This window comes from Mugil cephalus, chromosome 15, assembly GCF_022458985.1.
Source record: "Mugil cephalus isolate CIBA_MC_2020 chromosome 15, CIBA_Mcephalus_1.1, whole genome shotgun sequence".
Lineage (NCBI taxonomy): Eukaryota > Metazoa > Chordata > Actinopteri > Mugiliformes > Mugilidae > Mugil > Mugil cephalus.
Window position 1 is genome coordinate 1802058 of NC_061784.1, and position 13320 is coordinate 1815377.

General features: G+C 41.5%; 1 protein-coding gene across 5 annotated transcripts in view; it reads left to right on the forward strand.

Moving 5' to 3' along the window:
- ephb4a (eph receptor B4a) overlaps positions 1–7259 on the forward strand; it is a 38373-nt gene extending 31114 nt beyond the window's left edge. For 4 of the 5 annotated variants that reach the window (XM_047606879.1, XM_047606880.1, XM_047606881.1 and 1 more), the window contains 10 exons: positions 139–304; positions 630–729; positions 1870–1934; positions 2095–2208; positions 2577–2824; positions 2909–3124; positions 3353–3502; positions 3663–3856; positions 4282–4440; positions 4651–7259. In XM_047606879.1, coding sequence (XP_047462835.1) covers positions 139–304; positions 630–729; positions 1870–1934; positions 2095–2208; positions 2577–2824; positions 2909–3124; positions 3353–3502; positions 3663–3856; positions 4282–4440; positions 4651–4759 — 1521 coding nt within the window. In that variant the 3' untranslated portion in view covers positions 4760–7259. The other variant, XM_047606883.1, reaches the window with a different exon arrangement.
- The last annotated feature ends 6061 nt before the right edge of the window (positions 7260–13320 follow it).

The following is a 13320-nucleotide window of genomic DNA, read 5'->3' on the forward strand; positions in this document are numbered from 1 at the left end:
GATTTTTGAGTGTCTTTTTAGCAGTCTTTCTGAGGTTAACTTTGTGCTTTTTCATTGCAATTTCTCTCATTTCCTCTCATACTCCTCATTTTTCCACACTCAATTTCTATTAAACTACCTCTGTTTCATTTTCGGTAGGATCGGCGTAGTAAGGATCAGTGCCACGACAGAATCAGTGAGAGAAACCAGGTTGTGCTGACAGACCTCCGTAGGGCTACCCAGTACGAAGTGCAGGTTCGCGCTCAAACCTCGGCTGGCTATAGCAGCTTCAGTCCAGCAGCTATCTTCCGCACACTGCCCGATGGTAAGAAATGTCTCTGTACACTCTTAGACACAGTTTCACATACATTACCCTTTTATATTCCTTTCAGATTCTTTTCTTCTTCTTGCATAATCAATCCCTGCACATTTTCTTGTTAAGAAATTGCTTCCAGCAAGCATTGAGTTAGTGTCCTTGAATTGAACCTCTCTTACATATTATAAATTCCTGTCAAGTCCTTTCTTCACTCTCATACTTTTCTTTACTACCCGTGTATGCCTGCTGTCATGGTTTCTGTCATTATATAACAGGACTGCTTTTTGTCTCCTTTCCTTTCTTCTCTGTCTCTTTTGTTTGTTTTCTCTCTCAGGACATGACTCTGCCTCCCAGTTCTTGGTACCTGGCATCCTTATCGCTGTTGGGATGCTGCTACTTGTCACTTTCGTCTTTGTTGCCGCCTACTGCATACGGTGAGAAAGAGGGAAACGGAAAGAGGCAGAGAAAAAGATAGATTTGTGAGGGAAAGAAGCTGACAGAATAACAGGAAATGGAGAAAAGGAGAGAGGGAAATTGAAAAACAATAACAATCGTGACCCTAATTTTACAGTTTTGCACCACTTTGTTCTTTTGTTTATACAAATCATATCTTATCAGCGGTGGATTTGCACTCTCTTACCTACAGCTTTTTTCTCTGTGTGTGAGGCAGGTCAGACACAAAGCAATGTTCATGATTTCTTTTGCTTACACAGCTAAAAGCTATCCTGCTCATTAAAACATTTTCCTTGGGCTTCATTGTTTGAGTAAATAGTGTTGGGTGCAATCACAGTGAGAAAGAAAGTGCATGCGTATGTAAAAGAGAGAGAGAGAGAGATTCATAGGGATGACGATAGAGGTAGAGGGCAGGGAAAGACAGGATGCAGGCGTCCCAACCCTGTTTCCACAGGACAGGAGAACAATAGCAGTGACCTTGTGACATACACACACACAAACCAGTAACTGAGGCCCAGATCTGCCACTAACTGAGGGTGGTGCATTATTGCTATTTTAAGCTTATGAGGTGGGAGAGAGAAAGAAATGGAGGAAGGCAGGGATCCAGTAGCTACAGGGTTGTTACAGTCTTGTAGGGATGGGTTTGAGCCAGCAGAATTATAATGGAGCCACTTGTGTCGAGGAGTGTAACCTTAGTAGTTGGCTCAGGTTTCCACTGTTACTACAAAACGCTTGCATGTTTGAGATACAATTATATATATGTGTGTGTGTTTGTTTATTTATTTATTTATTATTTTTTTATTATTTTTTTTAAGAATTTTGAAAACTGAAAGATAGCAAAGTAGTCCCCACAATATTCTGCTATTCATGGTTCCATTCAGGATCATATAAAAATATTTGTGTTCTTTCTTACTTTTTAGAGTTTTGTTTGAGTCAGTGAGGCATCCTGTTATTTTTATGACATCTAAACACTCATCTTGCTAAATTACTGATGTGCATCACAAAGCGGTGATAAAGCATTAGGAATACTGATACTATAGAATCAACCATCTATTCTTCAGATAACTGCGCTGCTGTCCTAATGTTGGTTCATTTATCCCCATTTTTTTTTCTCTCTGCAGCCGACACAGTCGAAAAAAGGATCCTGAGCTGAGTGACAAAAACAGCCAGTACCTCGTTGGCCAAGGTAACATATCAAGGACACACACACTAAACCTCAGCTGTGATTTACAACTTGTTCACGTTGGGGAAATCATTTTTAATGTGACTGGGTTCCTTGCTGCTTATAGTTCTCTTAGATTTCTTCTCTTTCCTTTCCCACGGCCATGTTTGTCTTTTTCTCACAGGGGTCAAGGTTTATATTGACCCTTTCACCTACGAGGACCCTAATGAGGCGGTGCGAGAATTTGCCAAGGAAATCGATGTTTCCTTTGTCAAGATTGAAGAGGTTATCGGTGCTGGTAAGCCACGTCTGCATGCTTTTCCCAGTATTAATAAATGTCTAAACTTTGTGCTTGTTCCTGTGGTGGTTGCCCACTTTCACAATAACTTTATTAAAATACATCTAATTTGCTAGGATAAACTGATTCAGTGACATTTAAAAACGTGGTCTGGATTCTTCTTTATCAGACACAGTTCAATATGGCTGCAGAAATAAAGCAATTAACTGATAAATATGTTGCCTGTTTTTGAGGAGCTCATTCAATCCAAAGGGCAGCAATAGCTGCAAGCTAGCTTTACAATTGCTAAACACAGCAGATCCAGATAATGTGGTAAACACCTGCTAAAACAAACAGCTTTAATGTGTGTTTATGTGTGTGTGCTGCAGGCGAGTTTGGGGAGGTGTGTCGAGGACGGCTAAAGATCCCAGGGAAAAAAGAAAACTACGTAGCAATTAAGACTCTAAAAGGAGGCTACACTGATAAGCAGAGACGTGACTTCCTCTCTGAGGCGTCCATCATGGGACAGTTCCAGCACCCCAACATCATTCACCTGGAGGGTATCATTACAGCCAGCTGTCCAGTCATGATCCTCACAGAGTTTATGGAGAATGGAGCTCTGGACTCTTTTCTTCGGGTTAGTGGGATATACAGAAGATGCACTGAAACACACTGATACATTGTTGGTTCTCAAAGTCCTCTCTTCCTCTCTTCTCTGTAGCTGAATGATAGCCAATTCACACCCATCCAGCTGGTGGGTATGCTGCGCGGCATCGCCTCTGGCATGAAGTACCTGGCAGAAATGAGCTACGTCCACCGAGACCTGGCTGCTCGTAACATCCTGATCAACAGCAACCTGGTGTGCAAGGTGTCTGACTTTGGCTTGTCACGCTTTCTGCAGGAGAACTCCTCTGACCCGACCTACACCAGCTCTCTGGTGAGCCTTCCACAATTAATGCTCATGAAAGAAACCTTCTCATTAAACCTTTGGTGCAGCATGCAAATGGAAACTCAATTATTAATGTTTTTTATTACTCACATGCGTGGTGAGAGGTGACATTATTATTATTATTATTGTTGTTGTTATTGTTGTTGTTGATGTTCTTGTTGATGTTGTGTGTTTATGTGAAATTCTGCATTGCTTAATGTTTACTTTTCAATGCAGGGAGGTAAGATCCCAATCCGCTGGACAGCACCCGAGGCCATAGCCTTCAGAAAGTTTACCTCCGCCTCAGACGTGTGGAGCTATGGCATTGTCATGTGGGAGGTCATGTCTTTTGGAGAGCGACCCTATTGGGACATGAGCAACCAGGATGTAAGTTGAGCAAAAAAAATCATTTGGGCCAGTCTTTACAAGGATTTTTCAAGGTTTAAAGTTGCCAAAAGCAATGCATGTTAACCATAATCATGCACCTTGAATGACTTGAATGAATCAAAATGACATTTGAATTGACACGTTCGTTTCTTCTCATCAGGTAATCAATGCCATAGAGCAGGACTACCGGCTGCCCCCGCCGCCTGACTGCCCGACCCACCTGCACCAACTGATGTTGGACTGCTGGCAGAAGGACCGGTCAGCACGTCCTCGCTTTGCGGATCTTGTTAGTGCTCTGGACAAACTCATCCGCAACCCTGCATCGCTGAAAATAGTGGCTCAAGAAGGAGCAGGGTGAGAGAGCACACGTGTCAGGTTACAATGGCATAAAATAGCTTAAGAATGCACAGGAAAACTGAGGCATGTCCTCTCCTTTCATATTGCCTCCTTAGTGTCATTTAACTTCTGACAGTCACAAGACAGACATTACCCTCCTGCTGCCCAGTCTTATGTACCACCTCAGTGTCCCACTGTGACCTGTCAGCTACTTGCTGTGTCCATTTCCCTTCCTCCACATTTTGCCTGTCGGCTGGTCGCATGCAGCAGAAGACACTCCACCCCTGACAAATCCCTTTGTTTGTCCCTGTCAGTCACTCGGCTTCAGATTATACCTCTGCTTGTCAACTGGAATGTTGCTGCAGGATAGATATAAGCTCCTCACTGTTGTTGTGGAGGCAGTTGTGTAAGTTACTCCTTTGTTCCTTGACTCTGACCCCCAGGCCGTCCTACCCCCTGCTAGACCAGCGTGCACCTTTAGCCCTCTCACCATGCGCATCAGTCGGGGAATGGTTGAGGGCCATCAAGATGGAGCGTTATGAAGACAGCTTCCTTCAGGCTGGCTTCAACTCAGTGGAGCAGCTTGCCCAAATAACCACACAGTCAGTTGCTGTTTCCATTTTTCTAAAATCTGATCTATCAATGAATCTACTAGTATGTTTTTTTTGTTTTGTTTTGTTTTTTAATTAAGTAAACTTTCAAGCTTATACAACCAATTATGGAATGGAACTGGATATTTGTCTATTGAATCCAAATCGTTCATTGTTTTTTTTTGTTCCTGTGTAATTAGTGCTTTTTTCCCAACATTTCAGGGATCTTCTTCACATGGGAGTGACTTTGGCCGGGCATCAGAGGAAAATCCTTTCCAGCATCCAGACTATGATCTTTCGGAAAAAGAGTACTGCGACCATGACTTTCTAGCTGACCCTGCCTCCAACCCTGGACGTGAACACCAGCACACAGGTGCAGCCATGTACTGAAAGCACTCTGGATCCTCTCCTCTGACCCACTTTGAACACGGACTCTGAGGGACATTGGAAAATTTATGACCAGGAAAAGAAGAAAAAAAAGATAAGGATGACTGATTAGAGAGTCGTCCTGAGACTGACAGGTTCCTGTTACACACAGTGACCAGGTGTTGAAGTCCTGCTGAGAGGCAGGTCATTTTACTGTTTGTGGTCAGTGTTTTTACATCTACTCAAGGTTGGGACTCAAAACATGTGCGGCACACCAGAGTTTATGTCATTTCTGTATAATCATATCATGATCAAACTGTTTACTGGTGTGTTCCACCAAATGAGACAAAAACATATGCCAGGCCAAGATTTTTAGTTTTCAGATTGATGTGTAGTTATGAATGAGATCTGCTTTTACCCAGGGCGTCTTGCATTAATCCATCTGGATTAATGCAAGACGTATTTCACATCGAAACTGAACATTTATTTGTTTTGTTCCTCTCATTTGATTTCAGCATTACCTCCTCTTTACTCAGGTGTGATGTGTAACGTAAACTTTGGAGAGCGCTGTGCTTGCCCTAATCAAACTCCTCTCATCTTCTTCAGTCTGACTCTCCCCTCACCAGCTCAGCAACACGAGGACAAGAAAAAGCACAGAGACATATCAGCACTTTTATCATTTCAGAGTGAATTGTAATCATCAGTAACTCCATGTGTTTCTTGTGGAGTGTGCCTGGTTATTACTGCTGCTGGTGATTCTGCTGGCAGCTCAGTTTTATTATAGTCAGGCTGAACAAGGATGAAGTGGACTCTAAGACCAGAGCAGACTGTAGAATTGGGTTTCTTTGTAGACATTTACCAAGACAAACAACTGGCCTCAAACTTGTTTTCCTTGATATAACTGATACATTTTTAATTCACTTATTCTGTATTCTTCTTCCAGTGCCATTCATTTGTCTTTGTGGACTTGAAAGACAATTTTATAAAGCAGAAGTGTCTCATGAGTGATTTAGTCTCATTTAAATGTACCTTAAAGGGTTACTTTGACATTTGAAGTGTATTTGTTCCTACATCAGATGTTTGCTGTGTTGTGACCAGAATGTTTCTGCTTTTGCCCCAGAGCGACACAGGAATGATTATTTTATTTTATTTTTTTAACATTTATTATGTAAAACAGTGCACATCTACCAGCTAACAGGCTAGCTCGTGGCCATTAGCATGAGATACCAGCAACACTGTTGAGCTGCTGTTTGATGAACAAATAAACACCAGTCAGATTTTCAAGTTGAATGTTTTATTTTCCATCATCCAGTGCTGTTGAAATAATTGTGTTTTCCTCCAAACCGTACAAAAATATGTTTTAAACATTATACTCAGAAAACGAGCTGGGAATATCCACTGATTTCAGGATATATGTAATGATAATGAGTAGTTTGAATAGCAGGGCACTCTCCTAAACATTTAAATTTAGTACATTATTTTCCATCTAGAGTTTCTGGTTGTGTAGTTTTGTTTCATTTAGCTTATAACACAATGCATTAGCCTTGCTAATGGCTAACAGCAATACTTTTGGCTATTGACTAAAGGTTGTAGCCAACAGCAGTATGGTGAGTAAAAGGTTTCTGCACATCTGATGCCAGTAAATCACTTGTGCGTCTTCCAAAAAACAACACAAAAAAAGTTGTTTTTTTTTTCGTTGGTTTTCTTCTGTTTTAGCCTGAACCGTATAAGATGATCAGCTCTCTGGTTTTGCACCAAAGCTACACAAAAATGGTTTCTTGGTATGGAAAGCTGTGCACAGCTGGTTTGCAATAAGCAGAATCCGTTGGTCTGAAAAAATGGAAAATGATTCTCAAACAGCTATTGAAACACATTTAACAATTGTTGTACTGCATATTATCCCTTTCTGTAAATTGTTCTACTCGTGCCATTGGACACTTAATTTTTTGTGTTTTAGCATTTTTCGCAATGAGAAGGGACCCTGTTGGAACCAATTTTAGCTCACTGGGTCTTAACATATGCGATAAATTTGTCAAGTTCAGAAAGTGCAATTAATCTCTTGTGCATTCAAAATTAATTGTAATGTGAGGTTTGAGATTCAGATCTGGTTAATGAAAACCAAAAGTTAGGTGCTGATCATGGCCTCACATTGAATCCTGATGATAATATGGCAATGCTCAGATAAAATAGACCAAGTTTATTCCAAACTGATGGTGACGCCATAGAATGTACCTGGTGTCTTTTCTCATGTAAATTTAAACATAAACAACAGGCCTTAGTCAGAAGCACCGGTATTGTCATGCAAGAGTCTGAGACATTCCTGTAAAGATTATGAAAAAACGTGGTCTTCATATTGAAGATCTCAATAAATGCGACTTAGAAGTAATGAACAGAAAATGTATGTTTTGTTTACCATTGTGTGTGTAGCCAAGTCAGTATTCATAATAAAGATACACACCACTAAAGACTCACTTCTCGGTTTATTTCACTTAATGATAGCTGTATAAATTTACATGGATGTCAATGGATGAATGTGGCAGGAATTCTCTGGATGCTCTGGAAAAAAAAAAAAAAAATCTACATGCTTTACCTGTTTCCAGTCCACCTGCAAGCTGCAAGCAGTGTCCCAGTGACCCCGCTTACTTCTGTCCTGAATTCAAAGAAAATGGGCACACAACAAAGCAGCTGCATCCCTGCCAAAACACACTGATGTTTCTGGGTTTATTTGACCCTCTTTTCTTTTGTTTAGTGTCATTTACTTACTGGTAAATATGAAATAAAATGAAACGCTTCCTGGCTCTCTTGGCTTTGTTCAGATGATACCTTCTTTGAACTGTCTGAAACTGTCTAAGATCATGTAATGTCTGAATATTTTTTTTTCTTTTTTTGTGACTCTTGTTGCAAGCCTGCCTCTCGTCTATCCCGTCGCCTCATTTTTTATAATGAGAGAGAAACATGAGACTGCAGGGGGCTCGAATAGCGTCTCACTCCCCTACATTTCCTAGCTTTACTTTCTTGTAGCTTTTCCTCTTCTGTTTCTCTAGGGAGCCTTTACCCCCGAGGCCATGAGGCTTGTCCTCGCCTGTGTTTCCCTTCCTGGTCCTCAGACCTTTTAATCATGAAGAGATGTTCTTTTCTTCTCGTGTGCCTTGGGCTGAGAGCAGCTTATAGCGCAGCATAATCTTAAACTCTCGCACACTTGTTTTTTCTCTCTTGGCTCCTATCTCTCCAAAGCTACCATAACCACGCTAAGCTGCCAGGGCTTCAAAAAGTGTTCATTGATGAATGTACTTTGATTATCTCTGCGTTGCGTACTCATTCCTCTTGTTCTATTGCTCTCGTGTGGCCCACAAAGTGCAGCCCTGCAAAAGTGGAGCTTCTATATAGTACAGAAAAATAACAACAAGTAACTGTTACGGTAACTGTGTTTATTTCAACTCCTGACGATGCATTGTGGTGAGCATGAAACTCGGTGTCGGAGTGAGTCAGTGTTGGAAAGGGAGAGACCAGCATTCATCTCTGGTTTCTACTTCTGTCAGTGCTTTGGGTGACCCCTGACCCCGCCATATAGTGCAGATCTAGCCTCAGCTTTGTCTGCTTATCTGAATGGCCATTCATTAGGGCTGCTGTTAGGCAGAGAGTGGACCAGGCCCACCAGGTTTTTAGCAGTCGCTGGATTGTGTCATTCTCCTTTACATTCCTGTGTGCATCCAAGTGTGGTGAGCTTAGTGTGTGTGTGTGTGTGTGTGTGTGTGTGTATGTGTGTGTGTGTGTGTGTGTGTGTGTGTGTGTGTGTGTGTGTATGTGTGTTCTAGTGGCCGTGCTGGCTTGGGACTAACCAAGGGACCAGGTACATGTGGGTTTGAAAAGCAAGAGGGAAAGGGGAGGAGATAATCTGCAATGGTTTTGCTCTGTCTGGAGCAGTAAACAGCAAAGTGTGATGCTGCATTAAATGCTTGTTGTTAAAGGTGTAATCCAGCAATAGTGCCATACAACTGGGGGAATAGCGAGTTGTAAAAGAATAGTTAAATTCCACAGTGCTGGTATGACCTACATGTAATTGAGTAGGGGTAACAACATGGTATCTCCATATCTGCATGATATCCAGAGCCTCATGACTGCCTCATATAAATGAGTTTGTATTGAGCAAAACTTCCCCCTCCTGGAAAAGTATTCTTTGTGAAATGTCAGCTACTACTTTTACACTTAAAACTGCCTTTGTTCCTTAAAGCCACTCACTAATTTCCATTTTCCGTCTGTCTTCTTCTTGGATCCTCAGGATCTGTTTTGATTTTCCACAGCAACAGCAGCTTGAACTTGTTTTGAAATTATCATTCCTGTGCCGCTCTCCCTCTCCCTCTGCTGCTAGAGTTCCTCCTTGGAATGACTTGCAGACAGTTTGATCAAAATGGCTGTAAATGCACGAATCTTCCAAACAGCCAGCTAAGATTACTTTTCACCTGTGTACGCAGCGTGATTGTGGAGAAAGATGGGAGGCACGTTGCTCGGTAGAGCGCTTCCACTCTGTTTCGTATTAAATCTGATCATGGGGAAAGTTGTCACTCCTCGCTGCTCTCCAGCATATCTGTTGACTTTGCAGGAGCTTGTGCCAGACCATCGCTGTAAATAAGAAGTTGTTGTTAGCTGACCCACCTGGTCAAATAAGAGTTGTAGGCATTTAATTAAACTTTCATGCTGCAGCACAGTATTATGTGGAATTAGCCTAGTATTTTTAATCATGGACTTAATCTACTTAATCGATGTAAATCTTCAGATCACAGGCCCCTGCTGTCCGCTCACTGTTATTACTGATGTAAAAGAAGAAGAATCAAACACTGTTATTTCATACTTCCAGGCTGTCACTTTCACAATTCATTTGTTTTATTTGGTCAGTGCCAAGTCTGCCTCTTTGTGCATTTATTTACTTAGAAACATGAATTTTCATGATTTCAACGAGTTTAGCTCCAAAAGCCACAAATGGTATGTACAATATAGCCAGTTTCCAGTTTCCTTCACCACATTTCAAAGAACACAGAGGTGGAAGGTACATTCAGTTTGAGTGAATAGCCCCTCCAAAGGTGTTTGCAGGTTCCTGCTCCATCTCAGCTTTCAGCAGCCATTAATCTCCCCCGTGACACCCTTTTGTTTTCCACTCTGCTAAGATGTGCTCTCTGCCTTCTGTGAGGAAATGAAAGGAGTGTGACCTTCCCTCTTCTTATCCTCTCCTTGTGAATTGTCCCATATTCTGAAACTCAATCCACAAGCGTCAAGGATCTATGCTAGCGGGGGAATTAAAAGTATGGGGGAACTATCGCACTGCTGTACAAGATAGAAGTACTGAGGCTTCATGTGACAGAAAGGATCATGCATGCCTGTGGATCAAAAGTTCAGGAAAAGGTCGTGATCAGAAACAGCAAAACACCTCACTTTAAAGATGTTCCTGATCTGTGTGATTGATCGCCTTTGTGAACCCGTCTCAGTAAACTCAGATTGATGAGTTTACCCTTCAGTGTTGTGCTTAACCTTTCACACAGGACTCACCTTTATGTCCTAACTCAACCCAGCTCCTCCACACCCCTTAACCCTACATGAATAAATCTTAACTATAGGCTAAAAATGTGTGTTCACTAAGAGTCAGGCATGAAGCCTTCTCAGGCAGACCACCAGGCATTTTTGAGGTTTGATTTTGTCAGGCAAGTTTGACACTCAAGGGCGGTTTTCACTGTGATACAAGGAGTTTTGCATTTTCATTCCTCGTTATGGTTTCAGCAATGTCTGGGCTTTACATTTGTGTTGCGGCCATGAGTGTTTACCTTCACTGGATGTTTTTCCCTCCTGTCTACATTTCAGTTTTTCCAACTGTACCCTGTTTAAGTTATTTCCACTAATGTTTACCAAGTAAATGAGCCATATACAAAGAATATTCAAATAAACAGTGTTATGGAAAGTATTGCGCAGGGAAAAGAATTTGCTCTGAACTCAGGTATTTTTGGGGTTGAATGAATGCATCTGTACACACAGCTGGACTAATGACCCTCCCTCCCACACACACACACACACACACACACACACACACAACACCACTCTCTCTCTCTTTAGCTATTTGGAATAAAGGTCTGCCAGTAATGTTGATTATCCTGTAAAAACATGACCACTCACGTTTTCGATCTGACCCCATGAACAAACGTGTCTTCTGTGATCGCATTGTGACAGTCTGCAGGCTAGTGAAGGCCTCTGTGTGTGTGTGTTATTTCTAAGTATGCAGAGCCCACTTAGAAATATGAGTAAGGAACATATGGTTATGATTTGACCGGCATCTGGTGGCAATAATAGGTTTACAAAGTATAAAGTGTGTCTGTCTGTCTGTCTGTCTGTGTGAGGACCAGTTTTATTTATTTATTTATTTATTTTAAGTTTTACACCAGCGGAGTGAGGACATTTATGCAGGGTGAGGGCATTTTGGCCAGTCCCCACTTCTTTACAAGGCTGTTTCAGGGTAACGGTTACAATTAGGTTATAGCTAGGATTAGGGTAAGGGTTGAATTGGTTGGGAGGAATGAATGTCATAATGATACAAAGCCGCATTGAAAGTCATCAGATTACTCATACAAGAATGTCTGACCATACTCTCTAATATAACACAGCACATATGCGCCAGCGACCACCATCCATCACCTAATAGGCAACATACCTAGAAGACGTTACGCACACATATGCACAAATGGCTGTGTGATGGGCTCCCTCTAGTGTGCACAAAGTGTGTCCTTATTTTAATACGGAGACACGTTTGCTTTCATTCTTATTTATTTACACAGCACCACCGCTGTCTGGATAAAATACAGATGATCAGGGTTATATTCTGATTCGACACCAGTCCAACTTTACAATCAGAAAACCCGCTGTCTGGAGCGACAAGCCCATGTCACGCCTACAGCAACGCTTCTCAACGCCTGATTAGTTTCGTATGACACAATGTGTGCGCAGTGTGCTCTCCAAAACCTCCATCGCCTACCAACTGCAGCCTGCGCCACTGTCTGGACTGACAAAATCAGACACAGTGGAGCAAAGAGAACATGAGGCAGTGTTCATCAGTCATTTCAGTCACATTACTGATCCATCATCTATGCCCCCAGCGCCCGTCAGAAAACACGTTTTATTTTTGAGCTTTTAGCAACAACAACAATATTTAATTTCTGTCTCCTTGACACGGACACGTTAATCTGTCAAATTTGGCTTTGCTACATGGTTACTACTGTTATTTAGCTGCGCTGCTTTGTCGCCACCCAGCGGCGACGAATGCGCCATGACAGCCCAAAAGAAAAGCAGGGTCATAAATCAGTAGACAAGGAAAGGCACCTCTCTCCTTAAATAAAGTTCCTCTCATAACAGTCTAAAAATTGCCTTTGCTAATAGATTATTTTTCTTCCCGTCTAGAGGGAGGAAGTTTAATTCATACTTTCAATACATTATTCCGATACATTACTCCTTACTCCAATTATTCCTTATTCCCTTCTATACCTACTTTCTAAACACAAAACAATAATATATATATATATATATATATATTATTGTTTGTATACACACACACACACACATATATATAGACAGCATGCCAGATGCCTCTGAAACCATGTTCAAGTCGTTTTAGATTTAATGACTTCATCCATTGCGTCAATCATTTAATTATGACAGAAGTAATGGATGAGGTCATGGATTGTTGGGCTCAGGTACGGCTGAAGAAAACTCAGATTCCAACCACATTGTTTTCATTGTTTTTAGTGACGTGCAGTGGTGAGGTTGTCTATTAGATTAATACCTCCCCTTTACAGTTTCTACAACAACCAACGGTCGCTGAGACTTCAACTTAAAAGTTGTTGATTTGCCAGTTCTGGGTTAAAAATGGTGAGGAACCTCTGCCTAGGTACATGTAGGGCTTAATAGTTACACAGTTACAGTTGTTAACAGGTTTATGATAACATAACCATGTTGGGTGCAGTATATTCCATTACTGCTAATAGATCTTACTGAATCCTACACACTGATACTTAAGCCATAACTAAATACTTAACATAACCATTTAAACTAACCGGCCTGTAAGACTGTTAAGATTCATTTTTCAACAGCAATATTTAACACAACACAAATACATGTTTTATAGGTAAATTTGGAGAACCACTTTTATTATTGTCCCCTATTGAGGTTTTGTCCACAATAAGGTCTCCTGCCTGTCCCTAGCCCACCACTGCCATGGTTACAGTAAAATGAATCTGACATCCTGTGGTGCTACGCTCCGCAAAGGTGTTAGTGGGTGAGTAACACTGAAGCTGGCCAAGCAGCCTGAACAGCAGTTGGTTTTTCAGCCACACATGTAGGAAAATGTCTCCATCTGCAGTAGACCCACTTCTTTTGCCAGCAACTGTGCTCGCCACCCTCTCATGACTGTACAGTATACACAAGGCGGCAAAAAATAGCACAAGTCCATCATGGTCTTGTGCAATATATTTCTGGATTATTATATTGTTGCAT